General features: G+C 36.6%; 2 protein-coding genes across 3 annotated transcripts; both read left to right on the top strand.

Moving 5' to 3' along the window:
- The first annotated feature begins 881 nt into the window (after positions 1-881).
- Positions 882-4215, top strand: LOC121248286 (protein HOTHEAD-like). Its single transcript, XM_041146704.1, has 5 exons — positions 882-1229; positions 1698-2345; positions 2556-2953; positions 3322-3878; positions 4003-4215. Exons 1-5 carry the CDS (start codon positions 1151-1153, stop codon positions 4049-4051), a joined length of 1731 nt encoding a protein of 576 aa, XP_041002638.1. The 5' UTR covers positions 882-1150; the 3' UTR covers positions 4052-4215.
- A 9094-nt stretch (positions 4216-13309) lies between these two features.
- On the top strand, positions 13310-15777 carry LOC121248276 (molybdenum cofactor sulfurase). Of its 2 annotated transcripts, none has more exons than XM_041146684.1 (2): positions 13310-15145; positions 15231-15481. In XM_041146684.1, exons 1-2 carry the CDS (start codon positions 13559-13561, stop codon positions 15261-15263), a joined length of 1620 nt encoding a protein of 539 aa, XP_041002618.1. In that variant the 5' UTR covers positions 13310-13558; the 3' UTR covers positions 15264-15481. The 2 variants fall into 2 exon arrangements, with proteins under 2 accessions (XP_041002618.1, XP_041002617.1); XM_041146683.1 differs by having other exon boundaries at positions 13333-13350; positions 13434-15777.
- The last annotated feature ends 1037 nt before the right edge of the window (positions 15778-16814 follow it).

Below are 16814 nucleotides of genomic sequence, written 5' to 3'. Positions count from 1 at the left end.
GACTTTTACTGTTTACAATTTGAATTAATCATGCTGACAAGACGGACTAAACTGACGTGCCCAATAACTCTAATATTACTACCAAATAAAAAAAAATGGCCATTATATATATATATATATATATATATATATATATATATATATATATGTGTGTGTGTGTGTTTGAATAATGCTAGTATTATATATGCTCTCTTATTTTGTCATTTATTTTAACCGTTTATGTCTTTATTTTTTTTAATTTTTTTTATTTACTGATTAAAGAAATAACTATTAGTGTATTGATATTTTATTTATTTTTTAAAAATATTTAAACATGTTTGAAATAAAAAGCAAAACAAGAAAAGAAAATTGCAATTTGCAGTAAGGGCACACCAAGTTGGCAAATTGAGGGGCATAATAGCACTACCTTTATATATATATATATATATATATATATATATCCCAAATGTGTCCTGTACATTCCAATTAGTTGTTTTTAAATTGAAATACTACTGTTGTTAATTCTTTGGATCATGATCAAGTACTAATCATCAAAAAACCATTTCAGATATATAGTTTGGATATCAAGGTAGAAATTAAACAGATGACAGTGGATGCAGCTTCAACTGTCCACCCTCTAATTAATAAGACTCTAATTAATAAGAAATGAATTGTAGCCAAAAAATACCACATGCAAAAGTTTGATATCGCGTACATATATAGTGCTTTTACTATCTTTACTTGAAAGAGATAATGATTCTTCCATTGCTCTAAGAACTAAATGAAGTCATGCCTATCAACTCTTTACTATATCAAGTAGCAGTTCTGCTTTACAGAGTGGATGATCATGTACTTTTCTTCTAATTAAACTGGAGATATATATGAAACCTGAAGAACAGGTTGGTTTCACATCATGTCATCATGCATTTGATCTACTAGGATTGAGGACATTGATCAGGCTTTATGAAGTGGGTTAAAATTGATGTTGTGGCCTAAAAGTACTATGAGTCTCTAACAAATGAAAGGCGGGGGATTGTTGAGCTGAGAGTTCGTACGTATATAATATTATTCTTCTTCCCTCGAGAATAGATCGGTTTTTGAGTTCTGTAAAGAGGATTTCAGAAATTACTTTAATGCTACTGTGAATAATTAAGTGCATTCTGGTTCAGTAATGGATTTGCAATGTACGCTTATTGGGGCTATTCTTCCTTGGATTCTTTTGTTTCATGGCTTTGTTCACTCAGAAAAAGGTATGACATAAAGGGTTGATCCAGTTTCTGATTTTGATCACCTCTCGCTGATCTCGTTCACTCTCTGTCGGACGCGTGGTCCCTGAACATACACAGTACTGTTATTTTGTTCAACTAGTTAGGCTGCTCAAAAAGTTAAAATGTCTAGTTGATCCTTTGGTTTGAGCATGGAGTTTTGAATAGAAAACATGTAAGTCTCAGTCTAGCTAAGATACTTGCATGTGTTTCATAAAAAAAGAGCAGACTAGATCCGGGTATACTCGATCTTGTTCGACTTTTTAGATTGATCTATTTTCTATGACATTGAAAGAATAGAAGAGAACGAAACAAAAAATGAAAATGTGACAGGCGTTCCTTTCAATATTATCACTAGTGCTCTGCTGTTGTTCTTCTTTCATGTTGAACCACTTTCAATTCATTGTTCTCTGATAAGTGATATCTCTCCCTTAATTTCTCTCTCAACTGCAGCTCCCTACAACACATTCGTCAAAGAAGCAACTTCAGCACCAGCAGTCTTATATTACGACTACATTACAATTGGCGGAGGGACCTGTGGCTGTCCACTCGCAGCAAGCCTCTCACAGGGTGCAAGGGTTCTAGTCCTCGAAAGAGGAGGCTCCCCCTACGACAACCCCAACATTTCCGACATAGCCAACTTCGCCAGCACTCTTTCGGACACCTCTCCCACGTCCCCTGCCCAACAATTCATCTCCGAAGATGGAGTTTTCAACACCCGAGCACGCGTCTTGGGAGGTGGATCTGCCTTGAACGCCGGGTTCTACACCCGTGCTAGCACTGCCTACGTAAAGAAGGCTGGTTGGAACGAGACATTGGTTAAGCAATCTTATGAATGGGTAGAGAAATTGGTAGCGTTTAAACCGCCGTTGTTGGGGTGGCAATCGGCTGTGAGAAATGGGTTGCTGGAGGTCGGGGTGTTGCCCAATAATGGATTTACATATGATCATGTGGATGGGACCAAAGTTGGAGGCACTATTTTTGATGGGGAGGGTCACAGACACACCGCGGCGGATTTGCTCCAGTATGCGAATCCAACAAGGATTACTGTTTATTTGCATGCAACTGTGCACAAGATCTTGTTCACTTTTAATAGCAATGGTAAGCATTTGTAACATGAACTTGCCAAAAAATGAAGAAGCATGAACCTAGCAAGCTAAGCTAGAAAGATTAATTAACCATGGCCATGGCATCGTGAATGAAAGGTTTTGTTTGTCATATATAACCCAATCTTGCTTGTAACCTAGATGAAAAAGTACTTCTATTTTTGAGGCGCGCGTCTTGATTATTCTTATCACACTGTTGACACAGGAACAGGAAGAGCACGAGCAAACGGTGTGATTTTCAAAGATGCAATGGGAGTGGAGCACAGAGCATACCTAACAAAGAACTCCAAGAATGAGATAATAGTTTCAGCTGGTGCAATTGGAAGCCCACAGCTATTGATGTTGAGCGGTATTGGGCCCGCTGAACATCTAAAGGCCCATGGAATCAAGATGGTGCTTGACCAGCCCATAGTAGGCCTAGGGATGGCTGACAACCCAATGAATGCACTCTTCGTTCCCTCTCCAAGTCCAGTAGAGATGTCCCTCATTCAAGTTGTGGGCATCACCAAGTTTGGCAGCTACGTCGAAGCTGCCAGTGGACTTGACTTTGCTAATTTCTGGGGTCAAATGCTTTTAAGAGATACTGGCCTGTTTGTAAATCAGGTCTTAATTTCCTACTTCTGATTCTGAACTTTTACAGCGCGCACACACACACCATAGATGTATAAAAATGTCAGCAAAGCGAAAGCAACAGAGATTGATCAAATCACGTTCTTGATCAATGCGTTTTACTAAAACAACTAGAAGATGTATAAGATCGCTCGAGTGTTAAAAAAAGTGTCCATTTTTTTTTATCTTATAAGCATTAGCATACCAAAAGCTGTAGTTTATAACTTTCATAGGGAAATTATTTAGTATGAACACATGCATGGTCAACCTGCGTATATATGCACCTTATGCATGTACTGGACAAGGTTGTCCTCCTCGATGAATGCGAGGAAATTAAGACTCGACTTTGCTCAAACTTGCAGAGTGACCAACCCTACTTCACAGTACTGCCCGTGGAAGCAACTAACGAAGCTGCTCAAGCCATAGATTCTGTTGCCGACATAATTCTTAGAGGCGGAGTTATACTTGAAAAGGTCACGGGTCCTCTCTCTACAGGTCATCTCGAGCTTCGGAGCACGGATCCAAATGACAATCCAGCAGTTACCTTCAAGTACTTCAATGAACCAGAGGATCTAAACAAGTGTGTTCAAGGCATGAACACCATTATTAACGTTATAAATTCCGAGGGGTTTTCGGAGTTTCGTTATCGCAGCGTACCTGTGCAAGTACTGATAAACTGGATGCTAAATTTACCCCTGAACTTGAGGAGGAGACATGCAAGCGCTGCAATTTCCTTGGAACAATTTTGCATAGACACTGTGATGACTATTTGGCATTATCATGGAGGGTGCCAAGTTGGTACTGTTGTGGATCGTGATTATAAGGTTCTTGGTGTGGATGCGCTAAGGGTAATTGATGGCTCGACATTTTTAGGCTCACCTGGGACTAATCCTCAAGCTACTGTTATGATGCTGGGAAGGTACGTACGTAGATTAATTAACGACCTGTAGTATAAATTTTCATTTGTGTACTGATTGATCCCCTTGTCAGTGTCGTATAACGTAGGATTAACAAATTTAATGTTGTTCTTTAATTTGATGCAGGTATATGGGACAGAAGATTATGCATGAAAGGTATTCCGACGGAAGCTAGGTCGAAATAGAAAGATGAATATCGATGATCGGGTCCTTTGCATATTTTAAGCACGGAATATTGTCAGCTGTAATATGTTATAATATTTATGCATCTCAGTTAGACCTTATATTGTGTATTTATATGAGGCGCCGATCGAGTTAAATTACACTGGATGGATCAATTTCGACATAGCAAAAAACTTTGCATATGGGGTTCAGAAACGCTAACTAGTCTACCATTGAATCAAACCTGGTTTCGAGACGGGGTGATCGATCGGCCACCCTTGGAGGCTAAACCCATCATGTGGTTCGACGGCCATGGGTTGACTGATTAATAGGGCCACCATAGGGTCATGACCGGATTCGTTCACCCGTGGGGCCGGCTGGCGGGGGATCAGGTACTAATTGCCTCCTCCTTAATGGCCTTTTCTTTTTTTCTTTTTCTTTTTTTTTTTTAAATAATATTTTTTTATTCTAGATATTTTTAATTTTTATAAAATTACTAAAACTTTCAACGCATGATAGCCAATTACAACATGACATGTATCTTTTGTTAACTAGGGTGGATTAATTCAAAACTCATCACAAATCTCAAGAGACCTAAAATTAATATACCCATCGAAAGCCTTGGATAATCCGTCACGTACAAGCCCTATTAAAGTACAAGGAAAATTATGATAGTATGACTTTTAAATATATTCACTAAATATCTCCATTCATTTTTTTTTAATAGTTAAAAAAATGATTATGAGTGAATTTATATATATATATATATATTTATTTATTTTTTTCTTAATGGTTTAATATGTTTAAAAAATGCTTAAAGAAAAAGAAAACAAAAACAAAAAATCTCGTTTGTACTAATGTGCATATTTGGGTACTCTAGCATTGTCTTAGTTATATAACACTATATGCTGAAAACTATTTATTTGTGACTAGTTATTTCTAGCGAAATAATTATTTATAGTTAAAATGAGTCTATTTTTCTCGTAAATAGTCATTTTCGGATAAAAAAATATCACAAATATCTGTTTTTCTTGTAGCACGGCCTAAAGTATAAACTCAGGACACTATCGAAGAGAAATTGGGCATGCTTTGTAATTAGCTGAGAGTCGTAGTAATTTGCAAACTACGTACTCATCGTGACTTAATTCAAGAGACATGAATATTTTTACCAAAGACTAGTACTAGTCGTAGGCAGCTTACAACCTATAATGTATAAACAATTTTAAATGTAATAATATTTTTTACCAAAATGTAAGTACAACTCCGAATAAAAATAATTAGTCAGCTCGCTGCCGGAGAAATTAAATTATAGAAGCTTTTCTTGCGTTTACTCTTCTTTACATATACATACATACATATATATATATAGATACCTTTCATGAATAGGATCAATTTAACTCATGATCAGGTGTTCTCCAAAAAATTGAAGCTAGATCCTAACACCATGATCAATGATCATATAACACCCAGAGTCTTGGACAAGAGCGTTGATGGATGCATGTATATATAGGGGCCGGCCTTTTTTTTTACTGCGCGCAATAACGCTGCCTGCAGTTCCTTTGATTCAATATCTATGTAATTCGTTAAATTATACGATGCTTATAATTAACGAAATATACAAGCCATGCACGGTGGATGATCGATACACTAGTACTGGTGAGGTTAACGTGCACACAATGAATACAATCTTGGGGATCGGAGTCCAATAATAGAGAGAGAAAAATTAGGTGGTCAAAATGGTATAAAGGCTTGTTAGCCGTAGAGATCGATACCAAGAGGCTGACATGATTTATGAAAAGCAGAAGAAAAGAAAAAGAACTACATGAAAGGATATGCCAATCTTAATGCTGCTATAATGCCCTTATTACTCATAGCCGTACGCATTCTAACATGGTGGAGCATCTCCTTTCGACTGCTTTTTTCCTCTTCTCATGATCTTGCAATTATCACGGATAATGAGAGGGAAAGAATTTCCTGTCTTGACCCCATAGCTTTTTCAGTTCTTGGATGGGAGAATATAAAGATAGCCATTAGCCATGCTGCATGCAGGATCTCCTAAAGGCCCCTGGGAAACCAACACTTGACATTGAATCGAGGATATTCCCAGCATAAACCCATTATGAGCATATGCCTTTGCTTGTTCATTTATTCCTTTCTCAAGATCAGCCTGAATTGAAGGCTTTCTAAACTCATGCCAATCATGCATGCCATGCATGCAGTATCCAAAGCTTGAACAGATATCTAACACTGAATTTAAGGCATCGATTCTGCGTACGAGGCCAATGCAAATACTTCATGTTCATTAATATTATAAGCAAACCAGTACTCATAGGGCATCTCTTTCTTGGCAGGAGATGATGAATAGTGCAATTGTGGGATTACCATGATCTGCATTCTGTTTCATCGTCTTGCCAAAGGAGAGTTTCCCCGTACTGACTACTTTAGCTTAACATTATCTTATAGCCTAGCGCAAACTAGTCCTGCATATGTACTGGTAAGGTAGCAAACCAAAGTTTTTCATTTTTTCTGAAGTGTACATATAAAGCCGTTATTATTGTTAAAGGATATATTTATACACACACACACACACACATTTAATTTGGACATATTTCTCAAGCAAAAAATATTATGCAAGATATATAATTGATCATGATATAATTAAGTTGATCTCCCTTTTACTTCAATCAATGGCATAAAACCTTTAATATTTTGTCCGATCGAGGATGCTCGTGGTAATTAAATTTTTTCCATTTTCACTTTATGAGCTTTAATTTCCTATAAATACATATAATAATTACCCTGGCAAATCAATAAATATATATCGTTTTTGTTGGGAACATTTTGAAATTAATTAATTAAACAAGAAAGGAATTACAGAGAGTTTGCAGGAACTTTAACGCTGAATAAACCGAATAAATTAATAAGGATTGCTCCTTCGTGAGAATGCATCATATTTAATTCACAACTGTTGGAAGCCGCGGCCTGCCCATGCATCGAACTATAATTTGTACGCCCAGATATTGTTAGCTCTACGAGATATCTTTGCAGCCTTTCATTCTAGAATATTTCTCACCTTCTGGTGGCCGATATCTTCAATAATGGTAGCTATATATATATATGCTCCAGTAATACTGCTGCTCCTGCATGATCTGATTTTGCTTCGTTTAATTGGGTGTGTGCAATATTAATTAATGTTCTTTCTTGGTACATGCTCTTACTATTGCTTTCGCTGCATTTCTGCATATGGCTGGACAAAATATATAGCTCTAATTACTCTTCTTCTTTTTTTAACCTTGGCAGACAATATTGAGTGTTTTGAAGCTAGCTACAGCCTATATACATATATTATTCATGTTCACGACTTTTCCTTTCACATCCAAGGGTTCTCTGAGGAGAATATTGTGTCTTTTTCGTTAATTTGTTGTTAGTGGATGATTTATTGTAATTACGAATCGCTTTCGCTCCGTTTTTCTTTTACATGGACCCATGCACTGAAATCATGATAGATGTATGTCGTCTATTGATCATGTGTTTTGTTATGATCAGACATTTGTCTCAGCTTGTATCCTGTTATAAGACACACGTAGTACTCCTGCGTCCATTCATCCAATGGGACGTCCGTCTATTTCAATCCGAAACTGAATCTATATGTCAATTGTGCACCCATCTTAATTACACTAGATCAGCTATATAGCTAGGACTACATTAATGTCTTTTGTGGGTTTTTCCCCACAAAGTCATCATGCTATTTAGACCTTGTGTTTACTTGAATTAATATTATTGGCTAGCTTATGTTAATTGAAAAAGAAAACGCTATGATCATGATCGGTAGTATTATATATATGACTAAATTTGTTTCATCAACTTATTCGATATCGAAGCAACTAATGAAGGATGTCCTATATTGTAATGATTCGATCGTATGGCTAATCCAAGATAATGAAGGCTGAAAAAGAAACTGAGAGTGTAGCCACGTTCCTTATTAATCTTAGGCGAAAAAATTTCAATAATTATGTATATAGACACATAGATATTGACACACATCTATATTGTTGGGACATTATATCTATGTATATAGACACACAGATATTAATGTTGCAACATATCTATGTGTATAGACACACATAGATGTTAATGTTGCGACATATATATATATATATATATATATGTGTGTGTGTCTATATACATTTGTGTGTATATATATATATATGTATGTATGTATATCCTTAATTTTCGCGACACGGTGCAAGTAATGGCCTTTGGTTGTTTTAAGGTTAATTTATTACGAAAGGCAAAAATACAGATCATAACAAAGAAATTTCTGAACTTACAAAGAAGGAAAGGCTAGCGAACTTATAAACTATAAAGCAAGAAGGGATCTAGCTGAAAATAAAAACATATGCACGAGAGCGTACGTACCCACATTCTGTCGTCAATGATTATAAGGTCGATATCTCTTATTAGCTGCATATAATCAAAATCGAGAGCATCACGTGATTCTCTTTGTAAGGGGGGTTTTTTCCACTTCACAAGCCCATTAGGCCTCGACCCAATACCCGGCCCTAAGGGTCAAATATCACCCACGAAGCAAGATGTCTATAAGGAAAAGTAATCAAGTGCATGCATGGCTAACGGGATAGACCTACCTAACATCACTCAGCCACAACTTGATCATGGAAACTTGTACAGGACAGCGGGAAATACGGAAAACTTTCGATTCCCTAACATGGAAACATCGACAGATCACCAAAAATAAAGCAAGGCTAAGGAATCACGCCACATTAATAGCACCACCACTCGAGCTAGACGCCACATTAATGACACCGTCGCAGAATCACGCCGCATTAAAGGACTCTGACAAAGAGAACAATATGAAGAACAAGAACTCCATGGAGATCTGTCCCCTAAAATCATGGTATAAATAGTAAGTCTCAGGTACGAGAAACGCTCTTTGATCCCTAGACTATCTCACTTATTTACAAACTCTCAAGAGAATTTACTGATTTTGACATCGGAGACTCCTCGGCCTCAAAGCCGTCCACTCCCAATTGTCTTCTTCTCTATTTTCATAGGCTCAAGCCCTAAAGACCTAAATTACTGGAATCTACCTTAAAATCGTGCGAAACACGACGTTAACACTCTTCTCGATGGCTTTAATTTTTCGTGCAATAAGGAATCTTATCACCTTGGAATTAAAGAGATTTTTGTAGACTTGGTCGATCGTGGAAGATGAAGAAGATCATAAAGAGGTCTGGCGTGAAATGAAAACCTCCCCACTGCAAAAGAAAAGTGGATTCGAATTAAGGATATCCATAGCATATGCCATTTCTTGATAGCTATTCGTTCGTTGGAGCACGAACTGGAGTGCATATAAAGCTTGGAAATGGTGTAACTTCGGAAACCCAGAAGCATGCAGTTCGAGGCAGGACGCATAAACGGGCCGGGATCGATCAATTGGTCCGATATACACATATAAGCAAACCAGTTGTAGGGCGCCTCTTCCTTCGCAAGTGCGGCCTGATTGAGCTATATATATATATATATATATATATATATATATATATTATATATAGCTCTCATTACATCATGACTTGCCAAGGGAGAGTTGCCCTGTGACTGCTTTAGCTTAACAGATTCACATAGCTAGCTAGCCTGATCCCATGCATGCATATTTATATGCACAATCCATGGAAGATCTAAGGTACGTAATTAACTAATTTAGCTGAGGTTAAAGGAGATATTTACACTTTTTCTGATCATACTTCCCCTACAAAGCTCAAGCCATGCACTGTGTTTGGATAATAATTAGCATTTATCAAATATATTTATCATTTTTCCATTAACTTTGATTTCTGAAATATAAGTTATATATGTTGGCGTTGAAGACTTGAAGTAGCCTATACTAGAGCATCCGCATCCGATTGAGCATACCATCTGATCATTCCCTAAATTTTAGTAAAATTGTTTAATTTTCTGACAAAAATCTCTCCATCGGCTGACTATTTTAGGGAAGAGCGCTCTTACGGGTCCCGAATTTGGGATCTAAAATGTTCACCGAAGAGTATAAATTTTTTTCTTCTTTTTTTTATATATTTTTTTAATTATCATAAACATTTTTTTAAAAAATAAAAAATTCACAATATTATTAAAAAATATTTTTTAATCATTCAGTTAAAAAAAAAACGAATTCGGTGAACTTTTCAGAACCCAAAGCATTTCTCTTTAGGAAAATTTTTTGAGATTTAAACAGTAATTCTCTAAATATAGAAAGTTAGCTCTATTCATCCCTAAATCAATTTTTATAAATATTTTATTCTAACTAATAAAACATATTCTTCTTCTAATCATATAAGTTTGAAAAAAAAAAATGTCACTAATATTGAGATGATCCAATAAAATTGACTATTTGTAAAAATATGATTTTTTTTTAAATATTATTGTTATCAAAGCACTAATTTTAAAAATATTATCGTTTAAAGAGAAAATTATTTTAAAAAAATTATTACAGATGAAAAATTGAAAATATAGGTACAACAAATAATTAAATAATTAAAAAATATGAAAAAAAAAGTAAGTTAAAAATTTTTCTTTGGCTCTATCCCTGAAAGATAAGGAAAAAAAAAAGTAGTTAAAGATGTAAAAAGAAATGAACAGAAAAAATAATGTCTAGCTTGTACGTGCAAGCAGCCAGCTAGCCCTAGCCATGCTCCTTGAAATTAAAAATACCCAAAATCAAAATCCTAATAGGTTAGGGCCATTAATATCTCATTCAGAGATACAATAAATGATCATATACATACTTCCCACGATCTTAACAAAGTTTAGACTCGATCGAGTAATTAGCTGAAACGTGATGATCATGACGTCGATCTCATAATTGATATCAATTATCAGGTCAATGCAGGCTTTAATTTGTATACATTAGTGTTGTTATCAAATATCTTTCAATGCCAACTGGTAATATTTGATCAGTATTAATCATGTATTGTTAGTTAGGATGATGCAATTTTTTTCTTTTCTTTTTCCCTTTTTTTTTTACGAAATTGTTAGTGAAGACAACAACTACTTGGCAACCATTGGCATATTGCAGTACTTATCCTAATTTCGAGTTAATTAAGAGAACTTGCTGAGTTGAATATATATATATATATTTATATATTTATATATATTATTTTGTGGCCCAAATGCCAAATAACTTTTGAGTGATCCACATCTTCCCACGTACAGACGCCACTGCTGAGTGCTGAGGGACGCCATCGAAATAAAAATACTTTTACCGTATCGTACGAAAGTCGTATCGATCAAACCCCTCGAACGAAATATTTTAGTATTAATATCGTTTTATGTATAGTTTAAAATAGTCAAATAAATTATATATATATAAATACATATATATATATATATATATAAATTATAAATAATCTAATTTGAATTGAAAGTAAAAAAATAAATTTATATTTTAAAAAAATAAAAATAAATAAATAAATAAAACTAAAATATCCGTCAATACCGACCGAAATATGTCGGTATAAGTCGAAATTGAGACCGATATTACTGGTATTTGAACGGTATGAAACGCATGTGATACCAATGCCCTCATGCATGCGCACGGACCTTGAAGTTGTGATCAAGTACCGCATGAAACTAGCTTCTCTATACTTTTTAATCTTTTTATGTAAATCATTACATATACAACTTCTTACACTTCTGAACCGCATGCATGAACCTTGCCTCGATCTCTTCCTTGCAAACTCTTCAAAAAATTATATAGTTGCCACAACCCAACTAATTTCTTCGATTCTAGCTACAACTAAGAGTACTCAGATCACTCTGATTATTTGAGTTAATGCAGCTCTATATAAATTGCCTTTTATGATCTGATCTGTCATGTTGTCGTCCGCAATTTTCGTTTTCGTTTTCGTTTATATATGCAAAACTTGTGTGCCTTGAATTTCATTTGGCCGATGTTAAACCTAACCATATATTGAGTACTCATGATTTAGACATATTGAGAATCATAAATTAATCTTTGTTGAAAAACAACATATGCGGCTACGTACATTTAAGCGACACATGTAGCCCAACAATATTGGGAGGGCGACGGCAATGCTCTTCCATTGCAATTGTCAACGGCCAAGGCCTAAAGTGATAAATCCAAGTTTGAAACTTTGTAAGTACTTGAACTAATTCCCACAGCCAAATTAACAATATATATGATCTGTGTATGAAATCATCTCGATCCTTCAGCACGCTTGGTGCTTTTCTCATTAAAATAAAGCTTACATGAAAGCCAATTACAACAATGGACTAGTCAAGATTATACATATATATAAGAATCTGAGTGTAATCATTCTCTTCCCACTTTCTTTGCTTTTGCAAAGGCAAAGAAAAAGAGAGTTTCTCTGTACCTTCGTCCTTAATTTGCTGGCGCGTAACTTGGGTTTTTCTCCATCTTTGCCGCACACCGAGGACAGTCAAATGTGAAAATCTGGCTTCTGTCAGACCCCATTAGCTGGAGACGATAAAAGCTTTGCCTCAAATGCTTCGCCCACTCGCTGAACTCATAGCTAAAAGTCTCGTATTATTATTTTGTTGCAGCGATAACGTACATGATCTACGCGATTCATACAAAATCGTGTGTGATTCATACATCTATCACAATTTCTAGTCTTATAATCTAACTCTGTGTTATGGGGTTTTTTAGGTGGATGTTATTTTATTTTATTTTTTGTTTTTGTAAGAAAAAGAAGTTGAGACTATTATATTCTAAGTTGACCCAAAATCCCACTTCGACTGTCTTAGAACCGAACCGATGCAAGTTTTGGCACAGACAACAAGCACAAGACAAATGGATGTGTCTTCCACGCATATTGCTAAGGAGTGGGGGCATGCTTGTGCATATAATTCCTGGAACTTAAGACATAAGCAACTTGGAAGCAGTCTAAAAGAGACATCTTTGGTCACCATCAATAGTGCTGGCCGATATAAAGGCCTTTTTGTCGTCCACTTCCGCTTGTTGCCTTCTATCCCCACCTGTTGCCTCTCGAAAAGAGTAAAATAAACAGAAATACCATCGCAGGCTCCTTGGCACCATTTCTGCATAAACTTTTGGATCTCGATAATCTAGAGTTTAGTGCTTAAATTGGAAAAACGAAATTGATACATAAAATGAACTTTACCTTATTTATTAAACATTTAATATTAATTAAAAAAATCACATAAATATGATAAAATTCACTATATATTTATATTTCTTTCCCCTCTAAGCGTTGGGCACAAATTGAGGGATCCAAATCCGAGGCTTTTTCCCAGGTGGATGACTACCACAGCGCATGCTTCGCTCATAATGATATTCTTCAACTAATCACCTTCTATGTTATGTTTTTAATAAACAGAAATTCCTCCTTATAAACAACGGATAGCCGGCTGAAGACAGGAAAATGGTAAGGTAGCCAATTGGGGGAGGATACCGAAGTGAGGGATAACCAAGAATTATTGAGAGAAGAGAGAGAGAGCAAAAATGCCGCCGTCTTGCCTAAATGAGGTCTCACAGGTATGCCTTCATGGCTGCTGCCCAAACCCTCTCCTCAACCTGCCAACACAGGAGAAAACTATCTCTAAGCCCAGAAGCTCTTCTTCAGCTTGTCGCCGTGACTTTGCAACAAAAACTACATCCTCCATCTTTCCAAACACCAAGTTTACCAACCATGAATCTCTCCCATCTTTGCAAGAATCATTCCTTGAATTCGTCAAAGCTTACCCCCAATACTCAGCTACTGATCAAGTTGACCAAATCCGAGCCCAGGAATACTACCATCTCTCTCTCTCCGACCATACCTGCCTTGATTATATTGGTATCGGCCTCTTCTCCTATTCTCAGCTGCAAAACCAGGACTCCTCAAGAAACCAAGTTGCATCTTCTTCCTATCCTCCACTACCCCCATCACCTCCTTTAAAATCAGATTTTCCCTTCTTTAGTATATCCTTAAAGACGGGGAATCTAAAGATGCAGCTACTTCATGGTGGCCGAGAATCAGAATTCGAATCTGCAATGAAGAAAAGGATAATGGGTTTTCTTAATATTTCTGAAAACGATTATTGCATGGTTTTCACTGCAAACAGAACCTCAGCTTTTAAACTTTTAGCAGAAGCTTACCCATTTCAATCTAATCAGAAGCTTCTGACAGTTTATGATTATCAGAGTGAGGCAGTGGAAGCAATGACAAATTGCTCTGAAAAAAAAGGAGCACGAATTATGTCAGCAGAGTTTTCATGGCCGAGACTGAGGATTCAGTCGGCGAAGCTAAGGAAGATGGTTGAGAGTAAGAAGAAGAAAAAGAAAAGGGGACTCTTTGTCTTCCCGCTTCATTCTCGAATAACAGGAGCCAGATACCCTTATCTCTGGATGAGCATAGCGCAGGAGAATGGGTGGCATATCCTGATTGATGCTTGCGCATTGGGACCGAAGGACATGGACAGCTTCGGCCTCTCTCTCTTTCGTCCGGACTTCCTCATCTGTTCCTTCTACAAGGTTTTTGGGGAAACCCCATCTGGGTTTGGGTGCCTCTTTGTAAAGAAGTCTACTATTCCAATTCTAGAAGCTACTACGAGTGCCGGTATTGTTAATATTGTACCGGCAAAGAAGCTGTTTCAGTTAGGGGATGAGTCTTCTGGTACCGACACAGAGCTTGAACAGGCATCTAAAGCTGGACTACGAGGAGACGATTTAGCATCGTCGAGCTCTTTCTCCGGTCATTTACAAATACGATTGGAACATGAGTTGTCAGGGGAATTGAAAGGATTGGAAGATTCCGAGATTCGGGAATCAGAAAAACCTGCTGATTTAACTAAACTTGGAAATGCTGAAAGCAGCAGAAATTGGAGGCAAGAATTTGAGTGCAGGTGCTTGGATCAGGTGGACTCCTTGGGACTAATACTGATTAGTAACAGAGCAAGGTACCTGATCAATTGGCTGGTGAGCTCTTTGATGAAGCTTGAGCATCCTAACACAGAGGGAATTCCCTTGGTGAGAATATATGGACCAAAAATCAAATTTGAAAGAGGACCTGCTTTGGCATTCAACATATTTGATTGGAAAGGGGAGAAGTTTGAGCCTGTTCTTGTACAGAAACTTGCTGATAGAAGCAACATTTCTCTGAGCTATGGATTCTTACATAATATCTGGTTCGCAGATAAGTACGCAGAAGAGAAGGAGAGAATACTAGAGGTAAGAGGAAATGGATCGATGAAAATAGTGAAAAACAAGAGTAAAGACAAAGCTGATCAAGGAATAACTGTAGTTACAGCTGCACTTGGGTTCCTGGCCAATTTTCGAGACACCTACAAGCTTTGGGCTTTTGTTGCTCAGTTCCTGGATGCCGACTTTGTGGAGAAGGAGCGATGGAGATATACTGCTCTTAATCAGAAAACAGTTGAAGTTTAATAAGGAACTTACTCGATTATTCTTCAGGATGCTGGAGTTCAGAAAGTGAAGCCTCAAGATTTCCAAACATATGGAAAGTAAATTGTCATAGGAGAGGTAATACCATTTATTGTTTCATATAAAGACTTTCAGAATCTTTCGGACAGTCCATTGTCTTGTATATACTGGCTTTCTAGATTTTTCTTTGCACATGTATTTCATCAGAACAAATCTGCAACCGATACCAACATGGTAGGGTGTAGCAAACTTTTTTTTTTTCCTTCCCCAAAATTATCGAACATTCTGCCTACCACAAACTATTGTTTGCTCTATATTTCTCTGACATTCTAATTCTACTCAAGGACTAGCACAAACTGATGACATATGTGCTTCTATTTCTAGTTTTAAATTTAAAAGACCAGAAAACTTGTCCTTGCTCACAAATTAGTCAGTCAGAATAATAACAGATGATATTAACTAACATAAAACAAAAAATCTTGCTGGACTCCATTTAGATGTCATATTGCTTTCATTTATAATGACCTCAGGGAAAAGGTTTAGATCTTATCGCCCCCGAGCTTCCATCTTGAATGCATTGAATTTGGATCAATGTCTAAACTTTTTAACATCATACAGCTTGCACTCAAGAAATGGATTTAAATAATATGAGTGCATGAGTGTATTTGTGTGTATTTGGTAGGGTATGAGGATGACATTATGAACATAGAAGATGAAAAGGTCTCTGAAGTGAAAGAGTAAGTTAGTTGACTATAGTCATGACCGTTCATAATTTTTATTGGAATGGAAGTTGAACCATAATATTCCACTCAATCAGCAATTGCCAATTACCCTGCCAGAGTTCCAGCCCAGGGATAGCAAAAACGACTACCAGAAAGCTACCATACAGTTATACTTTTGCCAAAAAATAAGAATAACATACCAGACTCACAGTTACAGCTGAATGACTTCCAGTCTTCGACCATAAAAGCCTAAACATGAAATACTCAACTCTATCTGAACGAATTTATCCACTAAACTTAGTCACAGGTCGTTCCGTCTCAAGTTGCACAGGTTGCTCCAAGGTCCTTCAACAATAGGATGTTGGTACAGCCTTAAGTAAAGAACTCAGGGATATTGTTTGAAGGACATCCCCTATATACATCCTCAAGCAAAGGGGAAAATTTTGAAAAATGATGTAACGTCCTCAATGATTGTAACAATCTCCACAAATTTAGCTCAATGCAGATACATTGTACTTTCACTGCTTGGTCCTCCAGAGATGCATTGCTATATCCAATCAAATAGATAATATCACCACCATTGTTCCTGTATGTGGAATGACTTTATGACCATA

Source organism: Juglans microcarpa x Juglans regia, chromosome 2D (assembly GCF_004785595.1).
Source record: "Juglans microcarpa x Juglans regia isolate MS1-56 chromosome 2D, Jm3101_v1.0, whole genome shotgun sequence".
Classification (NCBI taxonomy): Eukaryota; Viridiplantae; Streptophyta; class Magnoliopsida; order Fagales; family Juglandaceae; genus Juglans; species Juglans microcarpa x Juglans regia.
This window is presented reverse-complemented; position numbering and strand designations above follow the sequence as displayed.